This window comes from Oncorhynchus gorbuscha, unplaced genomic scaffold (genome assembly GCF_021184085.1).
Source record: "Oncorhynchus gorbuscha isolate QuinsamMale2020 ecotype Even-year unplaced genomic scaffold, OgorEven_v1.0 Un_scaffold_3303, whole genome shotgun sequence".
NCBI lineage: Eukaryota > Metazoa > Chordata > Actinopteri > Salmoniformes > Salmonidae > Oncorhynchus > Oncorhynchus gorbuscha.
In genome coordinates, this window is record NW_025747579.1 from 32,501 (window position 1) to 51,959 (window position 19,459).

General features: G+C 48.7%; 1 protein-coding gene and 1 long non-coding RNA gene across 2 annotated transcripts in view; both read left to right on the top strand.

Annotated features, from left to right (window-relative positions):
- The window catches only part of LOC124027498, a 749-nt gene extending 443 nt beyond the window's left edge, over positions 1-306 (top strand). The window contains exon 3 of the long non-coding RNA XR_006837415.1: positions 164-306. This is a non-coding gene — a long non-coding RNA (uncharacterized LOC124027498). The remainder of the gene's footprint in view (positions 1-163) is intronic.
- A 748-nt stretch (positions 307-1,054) lies between these two features.
- On the top strand, positions 1,055-15,135 carry LOC124027499 (neogenin-like). The gene is made up of 3 exons (XM_046339913.1): positions 1,055-1,634; positions 12,440-12,714; positions 14,982-15,135. Exons 2-3 carry the CDS (start codon positions 12,442-12,444, stop codon positions 15,015-15,017), a joined length of 309 nt encoding a protein of 102 aa, XP_046195869.1. The 5' UTR covers positions 1,055-1,634; positions 12,440-12,441; the 3' UTR covers positions 15,018-15,135.
- Positions 15,136-19,459: the final 4,324 nt, after the last annotated feature.

Sequence of the window (19,459 nt, forward strand, 5' to 3'; positions counted from 1 at the left end):
ACCACTATAATCATTTCAAATGATAAATTCTACACGCCAGCCAAATCTCACATCATCTTCACACAACATGTGTGTGATGTTCCCATGGCAACCATCCTGTCCCTTTTCACCATCCGCAACATTTCTCTCAAAACAATTTATCTTTGTGCCATGCACCCTGCAGCGCCTCCTCCCCCGGGCCCCCAGCAGGCACTGACAGGCTACCAGTGGGCCAACCAACCAGTGTGCCAACCAACCAACCAGTGTGCCAACCAACCAACCAACCAGTGTGCCAACCAACCATTGTGCCAACCAACCAACCAACCAACCAACCAGTGTGCCAACCAACCAGTGTGCCAACCAACCAGTGTGCCAACCAACCAGTGTGCCAACCAACCAGTGGGCCAACCAACCAACCAGTGGGCCAACCAACCAACCAACCAGTGGGCCAACCAACCAACCAACCAGTGGGCCCACCAACCAACCAACCAGTGGGCCCACCGACCAACCAACCAGTGGGCCCACCGACCAACCAACCAGTGGGCCCAACCGACCAACCAACCAGTGGGCCAACCGACCAACCAACCAGTGGGCCACCGACCAACCAACCAGTGGGCCAACCGACCAACCAACCAGTGGGCCAACCAACCAACCAACCAGTGGGCCAACCGACCAACCAACCAGTGGGCCAACCGACCAACCAACCAGTGGGCCAACCAACCAACCAACCAGTGGGCCAACCAACCAACCAACCAGTGGGCCAACCAACCAACCAGTGGGCCAACCGACCAACCAACCAGTGGGCCAACCAACTGGCCAACCAGTGGCCAACCAACCAACCAGTGTGCCAACCAACCGCCAACCAGTGTGCCAACCAACCAACCAACCAGTGTGCCAACCAACCAACCAGTGTGTAACCAACCAACCAACCAACCAGTGTGCCAACCAACCAACCAGTGTGCCAACCAACCAACCAGTGTGCCAACCAACCAACCAGTGTGCCAACCAACCAACTGCCAACCAACCAACCAACCAACCAACCAACCAAACCAACCAACCAACCAACCAGTGTGCCAACCAACCAACCAACCAGTGTGTCAGGGCAGTAGATTGATACATGGTCCTCTTATGTGCCACTGTCAGCCGTTGTCTAGACTGGATTGATCAAGTTGAATTTAGCTTAAACAATTGTCATTCAGCCTATAGTGGAAATTCTAAGCAATGTTGCCCATCAAGGTAGCTCTGTGTGGTAAATTAGCCGTCATGCTAACTGTTTCTATGTTACGTCTCGCACTGACCCAGCTAGCCTGATTTATGTCTAAGTTCATTTTCCTGAGCCCTTTGGTATGAACACTTCTCTGAAGACTGAGAGGCTTTGTAAACACGATGTGACTCTCCGCTTAGAAGCTCCTATTCTGAGACTCAAGGCAGCTGGGTCTCTGGCCCAACACGCCACACACGTGCACACCCTAACACAGCCCTCCTAAATGTTTATGAACTCGACGTAGCTCCAACATCTGGGCAGCACCTGAAGCGGTTTAACGGCTCACTTAGTCTCTTGTCCCAGGGAGATATTTCTAACAGCAGCTATGTGAAGACGCCATTGATTTCTGGCCACCTGCACACTAGCCAGGTTGTTCCTGTCAACCCCTCTGGTGAGAAGAGTTCTCAACTTGACGGTGCGCAAACTCTATGTTAATTTAGGGCTGTGGTTTGTGTACAGTGACCAGTCCGACTTCCTCATTCAATCCAAGTGGTTGAATGGGTGTCATTGTCTTTCAGTCTGTTTGGTATTCAGTCAGAACGTGTGATCGTCATCTGACCTGAAATACCATGGTTGTCTTGGTTGTCTTACGGTTGTAAGGTTGGTTACAGGTTGTCTTGTATTTTCTCAGGGCTGAGGTTGGTTACAGGTTGTCTTGTATTTTCTCAGGGCTGAGGTTGGTTACAGGTTGTCTTGTATTTTCTCAGGGCTGAGGTTGGTTACAGGTTGTCTTGTATTTTCTCAGGGCTGAGGTTGGTTACAGGTTGTCTTGTATTTTCTCAGGGCTGAGGTTGGTTACAGGTTGTCTTGTATTTTCTCAGGGCTGAGGTTGGTTACAGGTTGTCTTGTATTTTCTCAGGGCTGAGGTTGGTTACAGGTTGTCTTGTATTTTCTTGGGCTGAGGTTGGTTACAGGTTGTCTTGTATTTTCTCAGGGCTGAGGTTGGTTACAGGTTGTCTTGTATTTTCTCAGGGCTGAGGTTGGTTACAGGTTGTCTTGTATTTTCTCAGGGCTGAGGTTGGTTACAGGTTGTCTTGTATTTTCTCAGGGCTGAGGTTGGTTACAGGTTGTCTTGTATTTTCTCAGGGCTGAGGTTGGTTACAGGTTGTCTTGTATTTTCTCAGGGCTGAGGTTGTTACAGGTTGGTATTTTTCAGGGGCTTGTATTTTCAGGCTGAGGTTGGTTACAGGTTGTCTTGTATTTTCTCAGGGCTGAGGTTGGTTACAGGCCCAGAGTGTATTCTTTCTTGTCACTGTCAGCACCCTGAATTGGTATTTCCAGTCCAATAGATAAAATAACTACCCCGTCTGAAGCTGCCTCTCCTCCACAGTGTCAGCCATCCATCTTCTGTCTCTTACTTATGGAGTGTTCAGTCTATAGAAGGCTTGTGATGTGTGACGGCTCCCATGTTTTTAGGACTGAACTGACACGGTCAGGAAAAACAACCTGTTTGTGCTTCTATAGGTTTTAATGGGTTGATGCCAGCTCTATGATTGGTGTATGGCCATTCTCATTCTTCAATATCCCCCTTTTCATAGGGTATCGGTAGAGGCCATTTTGGTTTCCTCTGTCAATTTGTGTATGTAGGCTAGCATTGTGTTAGTGTTTTGTATCTGAGCTGTCACAATCACACCTGTCGCCTCACGCTTATAAAGGACACGTGCAGGTGGATACAATTAACCTCTCCTCTACACACGTACAATAATAGCCGTGTGTGTTTTAGTAGGGGTTCTCTGTCGATTCCGTGTCAGGCTTGATGCCAATTACCCTGTCTAGATAACATTGGTGTAATGTCGCTAGATTGGCATCACAAGACATGGTGTTGCATCTTCATGAAAGATATGACGCTTTCGAAATCCCTTCCACTTTTTTTAACAAGATAAATCTGTCGTGAAGATGCTGCCAGACTGGTCATCGCATAATGTTCTCAATGTGACTGTTTGTCAGGTGTTTGTGTAGTATGACAAAGTACCTCAGCTGCTACTTTATTAGATGAATTCAGTGTTTTCACTGGTCATAAGACGCTGTCCAGAACAGCCCCTCTCAGAGAGGATGTTGGTTCTTTTCCCTCTTGCTGCACTGAGAACTGGTTACGGAGGAGCCCCAAGAAAACAGCTTTTCAGGATGCGGTAGATTTCCTTTAGATATAAAGTTCCTTCGGAAGTATTTAGACCCCAGAACCTTTTCTACTTTGTTACGTTACAGCCTTATTCTAAAATGGATTAAATAGTTTCAATCAATCAATCAATATATCAATCTACACACACTACCCCATAATGACAAAGCAAAAACTGATATCACATTTAAGCATTCAGTATTCAGACCCATTTAAGAAGGATGGAGGCCACTGTGTTCTTGGTCCTTCAATGCTGCAGAAATGTTTTGGTACCCTTCCCCAGATCTGTGCTTCGACACAATCCTGTCTCGGAGCTCTAGGGACAATTCCTTTGACGTCATGGCTTGGTTTTGCTCTGACATGCACTGTCAACTGTGGGACCTTATATAGACAGGTGTCTGCCTTTACAAATAATGTCCAATCAATTGTGTTTATCACAGGTGGACTCCAATCAAGTTGTAGAAACATTCCAAGGATGATCAATGGATACAGGATGTTCAACTTTGAGTCTCAGAGCAAAGGGTCTGAATACTTATGTAAATTAGCTATTTCTGTTATTATTTTTTAAATATTTTTTTTAATAAATCAAACATTTCTAACCTATTTTTGCTTTGCCATTATGGGGTATGGTGTGTAGATTGCCAAGGATAAGTATTTATTGAATCCATTTTAGAATAGGGCTGCAACGTAACAAAATGTGGAAATTGTCAAGGGGTGTAAATACTTTCCTAAGGCACTGCAGGTGGTATATTTCCCTCACTGCCTTTTCACTTATCTAACAGAATTGGGTAGGTGAACGAGTTTCTACCAATGTCTTCAGCCATTCAATGATGTCAGACCTGTAACTCATTTGTGATTGGAAGGATGCATTTGTTGACAAACCAAGCTGGTGTATACAGCATCTCTTCCTCATGCGGATGATAGCCAGACAAGCACATAGCTGTCTTCATCTCCCTACTGTATAAAGTATTCATCGTCCTGTGTTGGAGTCATGCAATATGCACCGCCTCTTAAGGCTCTGAACTCACCAGTGAACTGGGTCACATCAGACACACACTTTTAGTGCTATTCAGTATCCTTGGGACGTCACTACCTGAAGGCTTAACCCTTACCTATCCCTAACTTTAACCGTTAACCATTTGAAATGTCAACGTCAATGGGGTGACATCAGTGTGACGTCCCAAGGATTCTGTCTAGCATGGCCCACACACGCAGCTCGGCTCTCGTCTCTCGTCTCCTTAACTCCTCATTTAATAGAGAAAAACACTGGAACAAAATGGCCGCCTTTGATTCGGAGGGAGACTGCTGTGTTTGGATTTACGTAACAAGGCAATGAATGTTTGACAGCCAAAGCGGGTGGAAATGTAAGCGATTGTCTTGCGGAACGGTCGCTGGTTATTTATATTGCCCGTGAAGACGATTCCTCCTCCTTTTCCTGGTCATGTGAACCCTGACCTCCCACAGAGCGCCGTTGGTGTTTCCTACCAACACAGAGGTTCTGAGGTACAGTACTGTCAATTTCCCAGGGAAAGATTTATTTTCTCATACCATTACTTAACAGCTTCTGTAAATTCTTCCCCAGCCGAGTCTCTCCGATACTTTGTAAACAGCCACAAAATGGATGAAAACATGAGTCTATCTGCTGCTTGTGATTGTGTGAATCAGTGTTTTAAAAACTGCCTACCTGCCTCCTCCTCGGGCCTTTAAAGAACTCACCGTTGAGAGACTGACTGAGTCATTGTAACAGAGGAAGGATTATGAACCTTCTCAGCGACGTCCTAAAACCATGAATAAGTGAATGAATGACCTCTTAAACGGCAATATGGCCTCAAGGGATCATGGCTGGGATTGGCTACGGACCATAGAATTTAAGAAACAATAGGCTATGGATGCCTAGATGCGATTTTAAACAAAGGCAAATATCCCTGCAGCATGCAAAAATGTACGTGACACGACACCCACCATAGCCCACACATGGCATATTATCCCCATGATGCGTGATGCTGCGTCTTCAATATCACTCAGTCTGGCACAGAGAAACGTCTGATCCATCACATGTCTTCACACTGTTCTAAGTCTTCCTATTGGGTAGGGTGTTGACAATATCCCCCGCAGTAACCAGGGTCATCCTATCAAATCACGCTCTGTGTGCCCCGGTGGAACTGATCAAGCGTCCAGCCAATAAGAAGGATTGTTCTGTTGGTGTGGTCAGCCAGTGTGTGAGAGTGTACCTGAGAGAAGGGGCATGCTATAGGGTGGTAGCACCACTACGTTTGTCACAAGTCACTTAAGTGAGGCTTCATTAGGGGTCTTGATTTCAATGGCACGTTTCCTGTAAAAACTATTTTATTTTATTTATTATTTTAAGTTTGAATTATTAAGGAACAGACTCTCCCAAAATGTTCATCTGTGTTCAAGTGCCTCGGGGCATTTGTCTCCCTGCTCCGTCCACACCACTGTTACAAACACTGGCCAGCTATGGCTCTTGGATGATTGGCATTGACAGGACCGGACAGGGAGACGGATATAACACCCGTTAGAGAACCAGTCCTGTGCTGCTGAAACTCAATAGCTGTGTATGAGGTACAAACTTACACCGGTGGGCAATTCCAAAAACCTTTTTTTCTTTCTGCCCCCCTCATTTCGAGAAAGAAAGTTGATCTTTACGGGCTGGAAAAACAGCCATGACTAACTCTCCAGGAATGTCTCCTGGTCAAAAGGAGAACGCCAGCTATTTTCTGCCATAAAGAGACTAATTCTGTTGAATTTCGTTGGAGAGATTCCTAAAGCTTTCTCTGTCTGTGTGTGTGTGTGTGTGTGTGTGCTTCTAAAAAAGTCTAATTCTGTTGAATCGAGTATACAAAATCCCTAAAGCCTGCATATTCCGTTAAGCTCTCTTTACTGATTCTAGACCTGCTTTCAATTAAAATGTTAGGAGCCACATTGTGTGATGCTCAGTTTGCTCAGAGGTGGGAAGATCCTCTGTCTTTTCATGGGTATCGTCCTTAAAGCAGACACCGTGCTGTTTCACTAATCTCCAGAATGATCATTACTTTTACTACCAACAAATGCAGGTAATGTAGGTTTTAGATCGGGGAATGATGCAAGATTAAGCAGATTTTCTTAGTCATCTTCCCTGGTAGTTTGACTTGAGCTCCAAACATGACGTTTGTGTGGTTTGCAGTCTGAGTGGAATGGGTTCTTTTAATTGCACCTCCGTACACTACAGACCTACAGGGAAGCTGCCCTGCATTTGCACTGCATATCACTCTATTGCACTGCATATCACTCTATTGCTCTGATTCATATGAGCACTGCATATCTCACCACTCAGTGTTAATAAGAGTGAAGATCGTCGGCGCAGCAGTGATAGATACCGTCTGGCAGGCGGCTGGAAAATCAGGAGCCACCCTGTCAATTAAATGGGAGAATCGTGATTAATTTAGTGTTAGCTTTAGAATATCCTGTCTACACAGACACACACACAGACACACACACAGACACAGACACACACAGACACACACAGACACACACAGACACACACACACAAACACACAGACACACACAGACACACACACACACAGATCTGACAGGCAACACACACAGAGGCCACACAGACACACACAGACACACACAGCACACACACACACACACACACACACACACACACACACACACACACACACACACACACACACACACACACACACACACACACAGACACACACAGACACACACAGACACACACAGAGACACAGAGACACAGACACACAAATCGATGAACTCACCTCAGGTCCACTGCAGATCTGATGAGGCAACAGGAAAGGGAGGCCACCACTGTGGCAACAGGAAAGGGAGGCCACCACTGTGGCAACAGGAAAGGGAGGCCACCACTGTGGCAACAGGAAAGGGAGGCCACCACTGTGGCAACAGGAAAGGGAGGCCACCACTGTAGCTCCAGGGCCTAAATACAAAGTGAAGAGCATGGGGAAGGTGCTCAGGGCACTGGTCAGTCAGTCATCTAGGCAGCCAGTCATCCAGCCAGTCAGCCAGGCTGATAAAGTACACTCCCACCTGTGTGTGAGGTTGGGTATTGTGATAGTGTCTCCTTTCGTTTCCATTAAATGGACAATATAGTACCGGTTCTGTTCTTTCCCTCCCTCTGTTGACGTTCCGTCCTAACTAACCCCAGTTTCCTCCCTATTTTCCAACATAGCTATTTAATGACGTCCCTGGGGTCCTCAGGCAGCTGTGAGGCCTGGGGCGGCCATGTATATGCCAGGCTATATGCATTACACATCTGGAGGCAGGTCACCTTTCAGGCATTGTTTGTTTTCAAGGTTGTATTTGACGGTTCCTCGCTGCCTAGAATGTCCTGTACCGAACACAGTGCTGCATTTCCAGATCAGAATCTCCCCGAGAGGCAGAACTATAGGATGGATCCTCTGTCACTGCAGCCACATCAACTCAGAGGCCTTTCAGGTTCTATGTGGACTTTTACTGTGAGAGTGAATGTGTAGTGGAGAAATGTGCAGTGTTTCCCTTTGTCTGTCTTATACAGTAATAGAGAGAGCATAGAAACCAGGCTGTTTTGTGTATGTATGACGACACCACTATGGAGGTGTTTGTTTGTGTGTTGCTGCTTCATCTCTCACACCAACAGTTAGAAGCGATGTGGTGCTGAGTGAAGACGGGGTCTCAGCGGTGCCCGGGGGTCTCGGCTCTCAGCCTTCTCTGAAGTGGGATATATTCCAGAGCTGTCACTCTCTCACCTCCCTCACCTTCCTCACCCCAACCCCTGAGAGGGGAGCCCAAAGCCTGTAGAGAGAGAGAGAGAGAGACACACACACACACAGCTTCAACACTTCTTCCTGTCTGCGGACACACAGCTTCAACCGAGCCAGAACAAACAACAACCACTGACTCCGCATCGCCAGGAAACAGCCCGGCCAACCAAAACATTCACACAGGCCACCATCACATTAACAGGCCTCACATTGAATTCTTCCCCCATTTTCTCTCTCTCTCTCTCTGTGTGTGTGTGTGTGTGTGTGTGTGTGTGTGTGTGTGTGTGTGTGTGTGTGTGTGTGTGTGTGTGTGTGTGTGTGTGTGTGTGTGTGTGTGTGTGTGTGTGTGTGTGTGTGTGTGTGTGTGTGTGTGTGTGTGAGAGAAGTGGCCCAATGTTTTTAAAGACCAGATCGTTTAACTTCTATATTATAGTATACTTGCACCGTGTTTCCATTTCGGTCAGGGTTTCTTTCAAAATAAAATGTTGTCGCCGTGTCGTTTCTTGACATACGCCGCTCGGCATAGACCGAGGTTTCAGATCAATGGCTTTAAACGCGGGAAATAATTATCACAGATGAAAGTAGGGAGAGGAACACAAACAGCCTGTGGATTCAGCCTTTTAATTAGTGTTGTGAAATCTTTTCTCACTACAGCAAATGAGCTTCCCTGGGTTCTGGAGCGTTCTGTCAGGGATACATGCATTACTTTACACCAATGTGGATCACAGCCAGGAGTAGTTCAGGCTGGGGTTATTACCTCTTACACATGGATTAGGAATGGATCGGATTTAGAAAAATGTATTTCTGTCCCATTTCTGTCTGATTTGAGACCAGGCCCACTCGTACACAGATACGTAGGCATATTTCCTGATGAAACTGGTTGTACAGCTGTGGAGCTGTAGGCAGTAGCATACTGGCAGAACTCAAGCCTCTTTTGATCTGTCTCCTCGTGCTCTCCTCTCTCCTCTCTCTCTCGCTCTCCTCCTCTCTCCTCCTCTCTCCTCCTCTCTCCTCCTCCTCTCCTCCTCTCTCCTCCTCTCTCCTCTCTCTCTCGCTCTCCTCCTCTCTCCTCTCTCGCTCTCCTCCTCTCTCTCTCCTCTCTCGCTCTCCTCTCTCGCTCTCCTCCTCGCTCTCCTCTCCTCTCTCTCTCTCGCTCTCCTCCTCTCTCTCTCCTCCTCTCTCTCTCTCGCTCTCTCCCTCTCTCGCTCTCTCTCCCTCTCTCTCTCGCTCTCTCTCTCCTCGCTCCTCCTCTCTCTCTCGCTCCTCTCTCTCGCTCTCCTCCTCTCTCTCCTCGCTCTCCTCCTCTCCTCTCCTCCTCTCTCGCTCCTCCTCTCTCTCGCTCTCCTCTCTCTCTCGCTCTCCTCCTCTCTCTCTCGCTCTCCTCTCCCTCTCTCCTCTCTCTCTCTCTCTCTCTCTCGCTCCTCCTCTCTCTCTCTCGCTCTCCTCTCTCTCGCTCTCCTCCTCTCTCGCTCTCTCCTCTCTCCTCTCTCGCTCTCTCTCTCGCTCCTCTCTCTCTCTCGCTCTCCTCCTCCTCTCTCTCGCTCTCCCTCCTCTCTCTCTCTCTCCTCCTCTCTCTCTCGCTCTCCTCCTCTCTCTCTCTCGCTCTCTCCTCTCTCTCTCTCGCTCTCTCCTCTCTCTCTCTCGCTCTCCTCCTCTCTCCTCTCGCTCTCCTCCTCAGAACTCGCTCTCCTCCTCTCTCTCTCGCTCTCTCCTCCTCTCTCGCTCTCTCTCTCGCTCTCCTCTCCCTCTCCTCTCGCTCTCCTCCTCCCTCTCGCTCTCCTCCTCTCTCTCTGCTCCGCCCTCCTCTCTCTCCAGCCTCCTCTCTCTCTCGCTCTCTACGCTCTCTCTCGCTCTCTCTCCTCTCCTTCTCGCTCTCCTCCTCCTCTCTCTCTCGCTCTCTCCTCTCTCCTCTCTCTCCTCCGCTCTTCTCGCTCTCCTCCGGCTCTCTCTCGCTCTCCCTCCGCTCTCTCTCGCTCTCTCTCTCGCTCTCCTCCGCTCTCTCTCGAGCTCCTCCTCCGCTCTCCTCTCGCTCTCCTCCGCTCTCTCTCGCTCTCCTCCGCTCTCTCTCGCTCTCCTCTCCGCTCTCTCTCGCTCTCCTCCCGCTCTCTCTCGCTCCTCTCTCTCTCTCTCTCCTCCTCCTCTCTCGCCTCCTCCTCTCTCTCTCGCTCTCCTCCTCTCTCTCTCGCTCTCCTCAGCTCTCTCTCGCTCTGCCCTCTCTAATACTCCTCCGCTCTCTCTCGCTCTCCTCCTCTCTCTCTGCTCTCCTCCTCTCTCTCTCGCTCTCCCTCTCCGCTACTCTCGCTCTCCTCCCTCCTCTCTCTGCTCTCCTCCGCTCTCTCTCGCTCTCCCTCCGCTCTCTCTCGCTCTCCTCCGCTTCTCTCTCGCTCTCCTCCTCTCTCTCGCTCTCCTCCTCTCTCTCGCTCTCCTCCCCTCTCCTCTCTCGCTCTCCTCCTCTCTCCGCTCTCTCTCTCCTCCGCTCTCTCTCGCTCTCCTCCTCTCTCTCTCGCTCTCCTCCTCTCTCTCTCGCTCTCCTCCGCTCTCTCGCTCTCCTCCGGCTCCTCCTCTCTCTCTCGCTCTCCTCCTCTCTCTCTCGCTCGCTCCTCTCTCTCTCGCTCCGCTTCTCGCTCTCCTCCGCTCTCTCTCGCTCTCCTGCTCTCTCTCGCTCTCCTCCGCTCTCTCTCGCTCTCTCCCTCCCACAAACCTCCTCTCGCTCTCCTCGCTCTCTCCGCTCTCTCTATCTCGCTCTCTCCTCTCGCTCTGGTTACTCTAAAGCTCTCCTCCTCTCGCTCTCCTCCTAAAAAATGCTCTCCTCGCTCTCTCTCCCTGCTCTCTCTCTCGCTCTCTCTCTCTCGCTCTCCTCCAGCTCTCTCAGCTCTCTCCTCTTCTCTCGCTCTCTCCTCTCTCTCCGCTCTCCTTAGAATTCTCGCTCTCCTCCGCTCTCTCTCTCAGCATCTCTCTCTCGCTCTCCTCCTCTCTCTCTCGCTCTCTCTCTCGCTCTCCTCCGCTCTCTCGCTCTCTCTCGCTCTCCTCCGCTCTTCTCGCTCTCCCTCCCGCTCTCCTCCGCTCTCCTCCGCTCTCTCCGCTCTCCTCCATCTCTCTCTCTCTCTCGCTCTCCTCCGCTCTCCTCTCTCTCTCTCGCTCTCCAACGCTCTCTCTCGCTCTCCTCCGCTCTCTCCTCTCTCTCTCGCTCTCCTCCGCTCTCTCTCGCTCTCCTCCGCTCTCTCTCTCGCTCTCCTCCGCTCTCTCTCTCGCTCTCCTCTTCTCTCTCTCGCTCTCCTCCTTCTCTCTCTCGCTCTCCTCCTTCTCTCTCTCGCTCTCCTCCTTCTCTCTCTCGCTCTCCTCCTTCTCTCTCTCGCTCTCCTCCTTCTCTCTCTCGCTCTCCTCCTTTCTCGCTCTCCTCCTCTCGCTCTCCTCCTCCTCTCGCTCTCCTCCTCTCGCTCTCCTCCTCTCTTCCTTCTACTCTCGCTCTCCTCCTCTGCTTCCTCCTCCTAGGCTCTCGCTCTCCTCCTTCTCTCTCTCCTCTGTCCTCCTCTCCTCGCTCTCCTGTCTCCTCTCGCTCTCCTCTTCTCCTCTCGCTCTCCTCCTTCTCTCTCTCGCTCCTCCTCTTTCTCTCCTCGCTCTCTCCTCCTTTCTCTCTCTCGCTCTCCTCCTCCTCTCGCTCTCCTCCTCTCGCTCTCCTCATCTCTGCTCTCTTCCTTCTCTCGCTCTCTTCCTCTCGCTCTCTTCCTCTCGCTCTCCTCCTCTCTTCCTCCTCTCCTCTCGCTCTCTTCCTCTCTCTCTCGCTCTCCTCCTTCTCTCTTCGCTCTCCTCCTTCTCTCTCTCGCTCTCCTCCTCTCTCTCGCTCTCCTCCTCTCTCTCGGTCCTCCCTCTCTCGCTCTCCTCCTTCTCGCTCTGCTCGCTCTCCTCCTCTCTCGCTTCTCCTCCTCTCTCTCGCTCTCCTCCTCTCTCTCGCTCTCCTCCTCCTCTCTCTCGCTCTCCTCCTCTCTCGCTCTCCTCCTCTCTCTCGCTCTCCTCCCTCTCTCGCTCTCCTTCTCCTCTCTCTCGCTCTCCTCCTCCTCTCGCTCTCCTCCTCCTCTCTCTCTCTCTCTCTCTCCGCTCTCCTCTCTCGCTCTCCTCCTCCTCTCTCTTCGCTCTCTCTCGCTCTAGCTCTCCTCCTCCTCTCGCTCTCCTCTCTCTCCTCCTCCTCTCGTCTCCTCTCAACGCAAACATGCTTATGTGTCATCAATGCAACAGCAGAACAGAAATTAAAAACATGAACTCTTAACACCAACCCTCCTCCCGCTTCCTCCCCAGGTATGCCCCGGTTCTCCAGCCAGCCAGCAGCAGCCAGCATACGCCTGGGAGACAGCCAGGTTCTGGCCTGCGATGTCAACCCAGACCTGGTGCCTTTAGCCCGGTGGGAGCGTGAGCGTGAGCCCCTGGAGCTGAGCTCTAGGCTGGTGCAGCTACCCAACGGAGCCCTGGTGGTGAGCAACGCTCGGAGGCCGACGCTGGGCTCTACCGCTGCATGGTGGAGAACGCTGGGCCCGCCAAGACCAGTGAAGAGGCCCAGCTCACAATACTGCCAGGTAATACTATAGATACTATATAGCTCTACATACTGCCAGGTAATACTATAGATACTATATAACAAGGACCGATCTAGACGTCTGTAGTGCGTGCAATAACCTTTCTTCAGCATCTCTGCTTTGGCAGAGGAAATAAAAGGTACAGTAATTGTAGAATTAAGCAATAAGGCCTTAGGGATGTGGTATACGGCCAATATACCACGGCTAAGAGCTGTTCTTATGCAAGACGCAACGTGGAGTGCCTGGATACAGTTTTTAGCCGTGGTATATTGGCCATATACCACAAACCCCCAAGGTGCCTTATTGCTATTATAAACTGGTTACCAAAGTCAAGTAAAAAATGATTTTGTTATTCCCATGGTATACGATCTGATATACCATGGCTTTCAGCCAATCAGCATTCAGAGTTCGAACCACCCAGTTTAGAATTAAGAACGGTATCTTACAGCATTCAATCGTTAGAATTGTCAGTCGTTTCCCTGTTCCTTTCTCTGCTGTTGTCATTCTAATGGAATCTAGAAAGAACAAAACCCTGTCCTGAAACACTTTCATCAAAAGGTTCAACGTTCTGGGCAAAGACACAAAACATCCACATCAAATTAGATATTTTTCTTGATCAAATAACATGGAAAACAACCACTATTTGTGCAGTATTAATTTACCATCCTTTCAAACCACTTAATGTAAATGTACATTACTGTGTTGTACATAGGCTGGTCCTCTAGGGTTGTACCTGTAGACTTTCTATCACCATGAAGAAAACTATGTACACTACAGTAATTGAGTACATTGAGACATCAAGTGGTGTGTGATGATGTGGCTCATCTGGTAGAGCATGGTGTCTGTAGTGCTATGGTTGTATCTGGTAGAGCATGGTGTCTACAGTACTATGGTTGTATCTGGTAGAGCATGGTGTCTGTAGTGCTATGGTTGTATCTGGTAGAGCATGGTGTCTGTAGTGCTATGGTTGTATCTGGTAGCATGGTGTCTGATGCTATGGTTGTCTAGCAGTCTAATATGGTTGTATCTGGTAGAGCATGGTGTCTACAGTACTATGTGTCTACAGTACTATGGCTGTATCTGGTAGAGCATGGTGTCTACAGTACTATGGTTATATCTGGTAGAGCATGGTGTCTACAGTACTATGGTTGTATCTGGTAGAGCATGGTGTCTACAGTAATATGTTTGTATCTGGTAGAGCATTGTTCCTGATGTGCTATGGTTGTGGGTTGGATTCCCACAGGGGACCAGTATTAAATGTATGTGCTCACTACTATTAGTTGCTGTGGATAAGAGTGTCTACTAACATGGAAAAGGACTTAATTGACCGTTTCAGTTTTCACATAGAAATAAGTTGCATTTGCAAAGTATTTCAAGAAACTGTAAAACGTATCATGCAAGTATTTTTATATTCCACAAGTATTATCATATTAACTGTTATCAGACAGTTATGAATGCTGGTAAACACTCAAATACATTCATTTTTAAAAATTAAATAAAAAATCACAAAATTAGTGCAGTGGGCCTTTACTAGTCCTGTATTAGCACCCCGATTATAGACATCTTCAGCTCTGGCACAACAAATAATCTGCATCCACTTCCCCGCCCAAACTACTTCCCGCTGCTATGTCTGTAGACTACTAGTGGCCGATACTCGGTGCAGACCCCTCGTGGTCAGACATTACTGCCAGTTGAACACATTGAGAGACTTGTACATGGTCTCCTCCACTCAAGTCATTTACCTCCAGCATGAACACATTTGACCTGGCCTCATGGCGAGAGAGAGAGAGTCAGTTAAGAACAAATTCTTATTTTCAATGACGGCCTGGGAACAGTGGGTTAACTGCCTGTTCAGGGCAGAACGACAGATTTGTACCGTGTCAGCTCGGGGTTTGAACTTGCAACCTTCCGGTTACTAGTCCAACACTCTAACCACTAGGCTACCCTGCCGCCACATTGAAAATTAATGCAAGGGAATTTCAACTAATTTCTTGAAATGACCCCCAAAAAACAAAAAAAAAATCTTAAATTAATTAAGAGGTTATTAATTAAGAGGTTAATCATACCTTCAGAGTCACTGTCTTTTCGCCATCTCAAGGGGTTAACATTGGGCAAAGCAGTTCAGCCAGTTGGGTGACCTCCTGAGTGGTCACCAGAGGTGTTGTTCATTTTACTGATCCAGATCAGATCTCACGATGGGAGTCTTTGGAAGTGAGGAATGATGACACACGTTAACCAGAGGTCAACCCTGTTCTTTGTTTGGACAGAAACCGGAGAGGAGAGAGAACTGGAGTTCCTGGTAGAGCCACTTCCTGTGACCAAAGTGGTGGGGGCCAGTTTGCTGCTGCCGTGTGTGGTGACGGGTTATCCAACACCCTACGTCCGATGGATGGTGGGAGACAAGCTTGTTGAGGAGAGGTGAGTTGGACCCGAAAGCCCTATTCTTAGAGAGGATTTTAAAGGTGTATTCCTTGTGAACCCATTTCTTCCAACTCAACAGTATAAATCAAATGTCTCAAATGTAAATGCTGTAAATGACCTCAAATGGCTGTAAATGACCTCAAATGGCTGTAAATGACCTCAAATGGCTGTAAATGACCTCAAATGGCTGTAAATGACCTCAAATGGCTGTAAATGACCTCAAATGGCTGATGACCTCAAATGGCTGTAAATGACCTCAAATGGCTGATGACCTCAAATGGCTGTAAATCTCAAATGGCTGTAAATGACCTCAAATGGCTGTCTCACTGGAAATACTTTTTCATCTCATTGCCATAAGTTACTTTGTTTATATCCATCCATATTAGCACAGAAATCAAGTTGTGTTCATTTGTAGTGTTTGAATCAATTTGATGATTGAATCAGTCATTTAACATGTCCGTAAGGTAGTGTGACTATGTTCCTCTAGCCTTCAGACGTTCCTAGTCACACTCCTATAGCAGTACCAGCTTCCTTTGTGTCTTGTGCCCAAAGTGCAAACACTTAAAGAGCTGGCGCCTGTACCCCGAGGTGTTAACGCCACGGGCCTGAGTTTCTGAGCGCACCACCGACGGGGCCAACAATACTGCCACTTAAGCAGGGAGACAACAAGGTTGGGCTGCCAGCAGTGTCGGGGAGTTCAGAAATTTAAACCCCGGGAGAGTGTCACACTCTTAGCCCTCCCCTGGGAGAGCTGTGTCAAACCAAACCCCTTGGGAGAGTTGTGTCAAGCCTAACCCCTTGGGAGAGCTGTGGATCAAGCCTAACTATTTGGGAGACCTGTGGATCAAACCAAACCCCTAGTAAATCTGTGTCAAGCCTAACCCCTGGGAGACCTGTGGATCAAGCCAAACCCCTTGGGAGAGTTGTGTCAAGCCAAACCCCTGGGAGAGTTGTGTCAAGCCAAACCCCTGGGAGACCTGTGGATCAAGCCAAACCCCTTGGGAGAGTTGTGTCAAGCCAAACCCCTTGGGAGAGTTGTGGATCAAGCCAAACCCCTTGGGAGAGTTGTGTCAAGCCAAACCCCTTGGGAGAGTTGTGTCAAGCCAAACCCCTTGGGAGAGTTGTGTCAAGCCAAACCCCTTGGGAGAGTTGTGTCAAGCCAAACCCCTTGGGAGAGTTGGTGTCAAGCCAAACCCCTTGGGAGAGTTGTGTCAAGCCTAACCCCTGGGAGACCTGTGGATCAAGCCAAACCCCTTGGGAGAGTTGTGTCAAGCCTAACCCCTGGGAGACCTGTGGATCAAGCCAAACCCCTTGGGAGAGTTGTGTCAAGCCAAACCCCTTGGGAGAGTTGTGTCAAGCCTAACCCCTTGGGAGAGTTGTCAAGCCTAACCCCTGGGAGAGCTGTGAGGACAGAATAGCTAACAGAGTGGCTATGTGGCTGAGTTAACCCTTGTATTCATTTTCATTTTTGCACGGTCTCTATACACATTCACAGGACTCTACACACTGACACACACACACACATGGTCGAGTTCTGGCCAATTCCAAAGTTCCCGCCTTGGTTTGTGTAAGGTTTACCTGGTTACCACACAGCCGTGTTTTCAGTTTGTCCCTTCCGGTAATAAGTATGTAAGTGAAGGAGACAGGCTAAGAAACCGAGACGAGAGATGAGAGCTCATTATTTTGGTGAAGAACGTTGTCTCACACATTTTATCACGCCTCTTCTGAAGTTCAGCTTGACAAGGACATTGTCTCCTTCTAAGGAGAAGAACATCTTGAAAGTAGTGTCAGACACTTTCATATCAGCCTCTGTCTCAGTCCTGGTAGAGTTGACTCTCTCACTATCTTGGTATATTGGTCTTGGATGCAGTGTGTCATTTTTGAAAACTACAGCTGAGTGTGGCAGACTGATAAAGGAGAGTTGAGTTAAATATTCATTACAATAGATGTTCTTCATTGCGCACATTCCAAATATCATTGTGGTACTCTGGGATGGGGGTTGAGAGGGTGCTTACATTGTTAATTAGAGCTTGTGCTGAACAAATGGGAGGTCCTCCTTTTCTTACCCAGGCCACTTTACCCAGGAACACGCACAGCCGTGTGCTGAATACATTGGTTAGGCCATTCTAACATTGTAACACAGGATTGACAATTAAACAAACCGCTGGCAGAGTGGAGATCTGATCTTGTTTCTCCTTCAGCGCCCCTTCCTCCCAGAAGACTTCAGAGGAAGAGAAACCCTGTCACTTTGTAATAATTGGAACGGAGGGAGGAAAAGAGGAGGAACCCAGACTGAGCCTCATAATTGGTCGACTGTATGGAACCGTATTGCTATCAGAGCTGTTGAAGTAGACTGTGAATCCCGTATCTCCCATGACAGGAAGTTTATGGAGATGTGTGGAGATGGCGATGACTGGGTAAGAGGACCATGTTGATTTATGTTCAAGTTCTGGCGCTGACACTCAAAGGTGGTTGACGCCCGCTGCGGTAGCATCTCTGGCCTGATAAAAAACAGTTTATAGGATGAGTCAGAGAGAATATGTTTTAGATGGAGAGTTGGAGGGAGAGTTTCTCTACAGGACTCCTCAGGGACTCCTCTACATGGTCTTTCTACAGGGTCGTTCTTACAGGGACTCCTCTAAAGGGACTCTACAGGGTCGTTTCTACAGGGTCTTTCTACAGGGTCTCACCACAGGGTCTCCTCTACAGGGTCCTCTCCCCAGGGACTCCTCAGGGACTCCTCCCAGGGTCGTTTCTACAGGGACTCCTCCTACCCAGGTCTTTCTACAGGGACTCCTCTACAGGGTCACAGGGACTCCTCCACAGGGACTCTCTACAGGGACTCCTCTACAGGACTCCTCTACAGGGTCCTCTGGGGGTCCAGTCTACAGGGACTCCTCTACAGGACTCCTCTACAAGGACTCCTCTGGAGACTCCTCTACAGGGTCTCCTACTCAACAGTGGTCCTGTGAGGGACTCCTGAGCAGGGACTCCTCTACAGGGACTCCTCTACAGGTCTCCTCACAGGGTCTCCCTCATTATGGGTCTCCTGCAGGGTCTTCCTCTACAGGGCCGCCCACAGGGTCTCCTTTCTGGGCTTGGGCCTTGTTTCTAGAGGTCTGGGAGATTCATTCCTACTCAACAGTGGCTGTGAATGAGCAGATTCTCTTACAGGGTCTCCCACAGGTCTCCCTCAGGCCAGCCAGGTCTCCTCTGCGCCAGTCTGTTTCTTAGAGAGGTCTGGAGATTCATTCTACTCAACAGTGGTTGTGAATGAGCAGATTCTCTACAGCACATATGTCAGAAACAAGGCCCAAGGGCCACATCCGGCCCATGAAGGTTTTTTACGGCCCCTGATGATCTTTTGATTTGCTATTAGAACCGCCCGCAGACCGCAGCAAGCCGGCAGCCCGCAGATCTTTACACGCACCAATACTTATTTCCCACACGTAACGGTGACGCACCGAAAGCAGTAGGCTGCTTCTATTCATACTTATTGGGTACAGCAGTTGTCACATCGACAGTAAAATTAACTTTCAGATACCCATCAAAAATGGCAAACGGAAGGTATCGAGAACCGGGGTTTCAAACAAGGTGAGTCTGAGTATTTGTTCACGGAGGTGTAGCTGGAAAACCTGTGTGTCTTCTGTGTGGTAAAGTGGCGGTACTGAAAGAGAGTATAATCTGAGACGATATTTTCATGAAACGAAACACGCGGACAAAACAAGAATATGGACATGGAAAATAGTATTACAAAGGCAGAGGAATTAAAACGAGGCCTCAAATCTCTATTGCGTTCTGTTCAAAAAGCCAAATCACAAGGCCAGGCTGCTGTCAAGGCCAGTTTTATTTTGGCAGAAGAGATCGCTAAATCAGCCCGGCCATTTACGGAGGGGATTTCATCAAAAACTGCATGATTAAAGTTTGTGACGAAGTTTGCCCAGAAAAAAGGCAACTCTTTTTAAATGTGAGTCTGAGCAGAAACACCATTGCCGAGAGAGTAGACCAGTTGTCCATCAATCTAAAAGAGCAGCTTGTGAAAAAGGGAAAGATTTCATTGCATATTCCTTGGCTGTGGATGAGAGCACCGACATTTCTGACATTGCCCAGTTGTCAATTTTCATCCGCGGAGTGGACTCCAGCCTAAGCGTGACAGAGGAGTTTTTGGCTTTACGTCCTATGCATGGCACAACTATGGGGCATGATTTGTATGAAGAGGTGTCAAGATGTGTAAATGAGATGGAGCTGCCTTGGGAAAAACTCGTGGGTTTGACAACCGACGGAGCACCTGCGATGTGTGGACACAGGAGCGGACTGGTAGCGA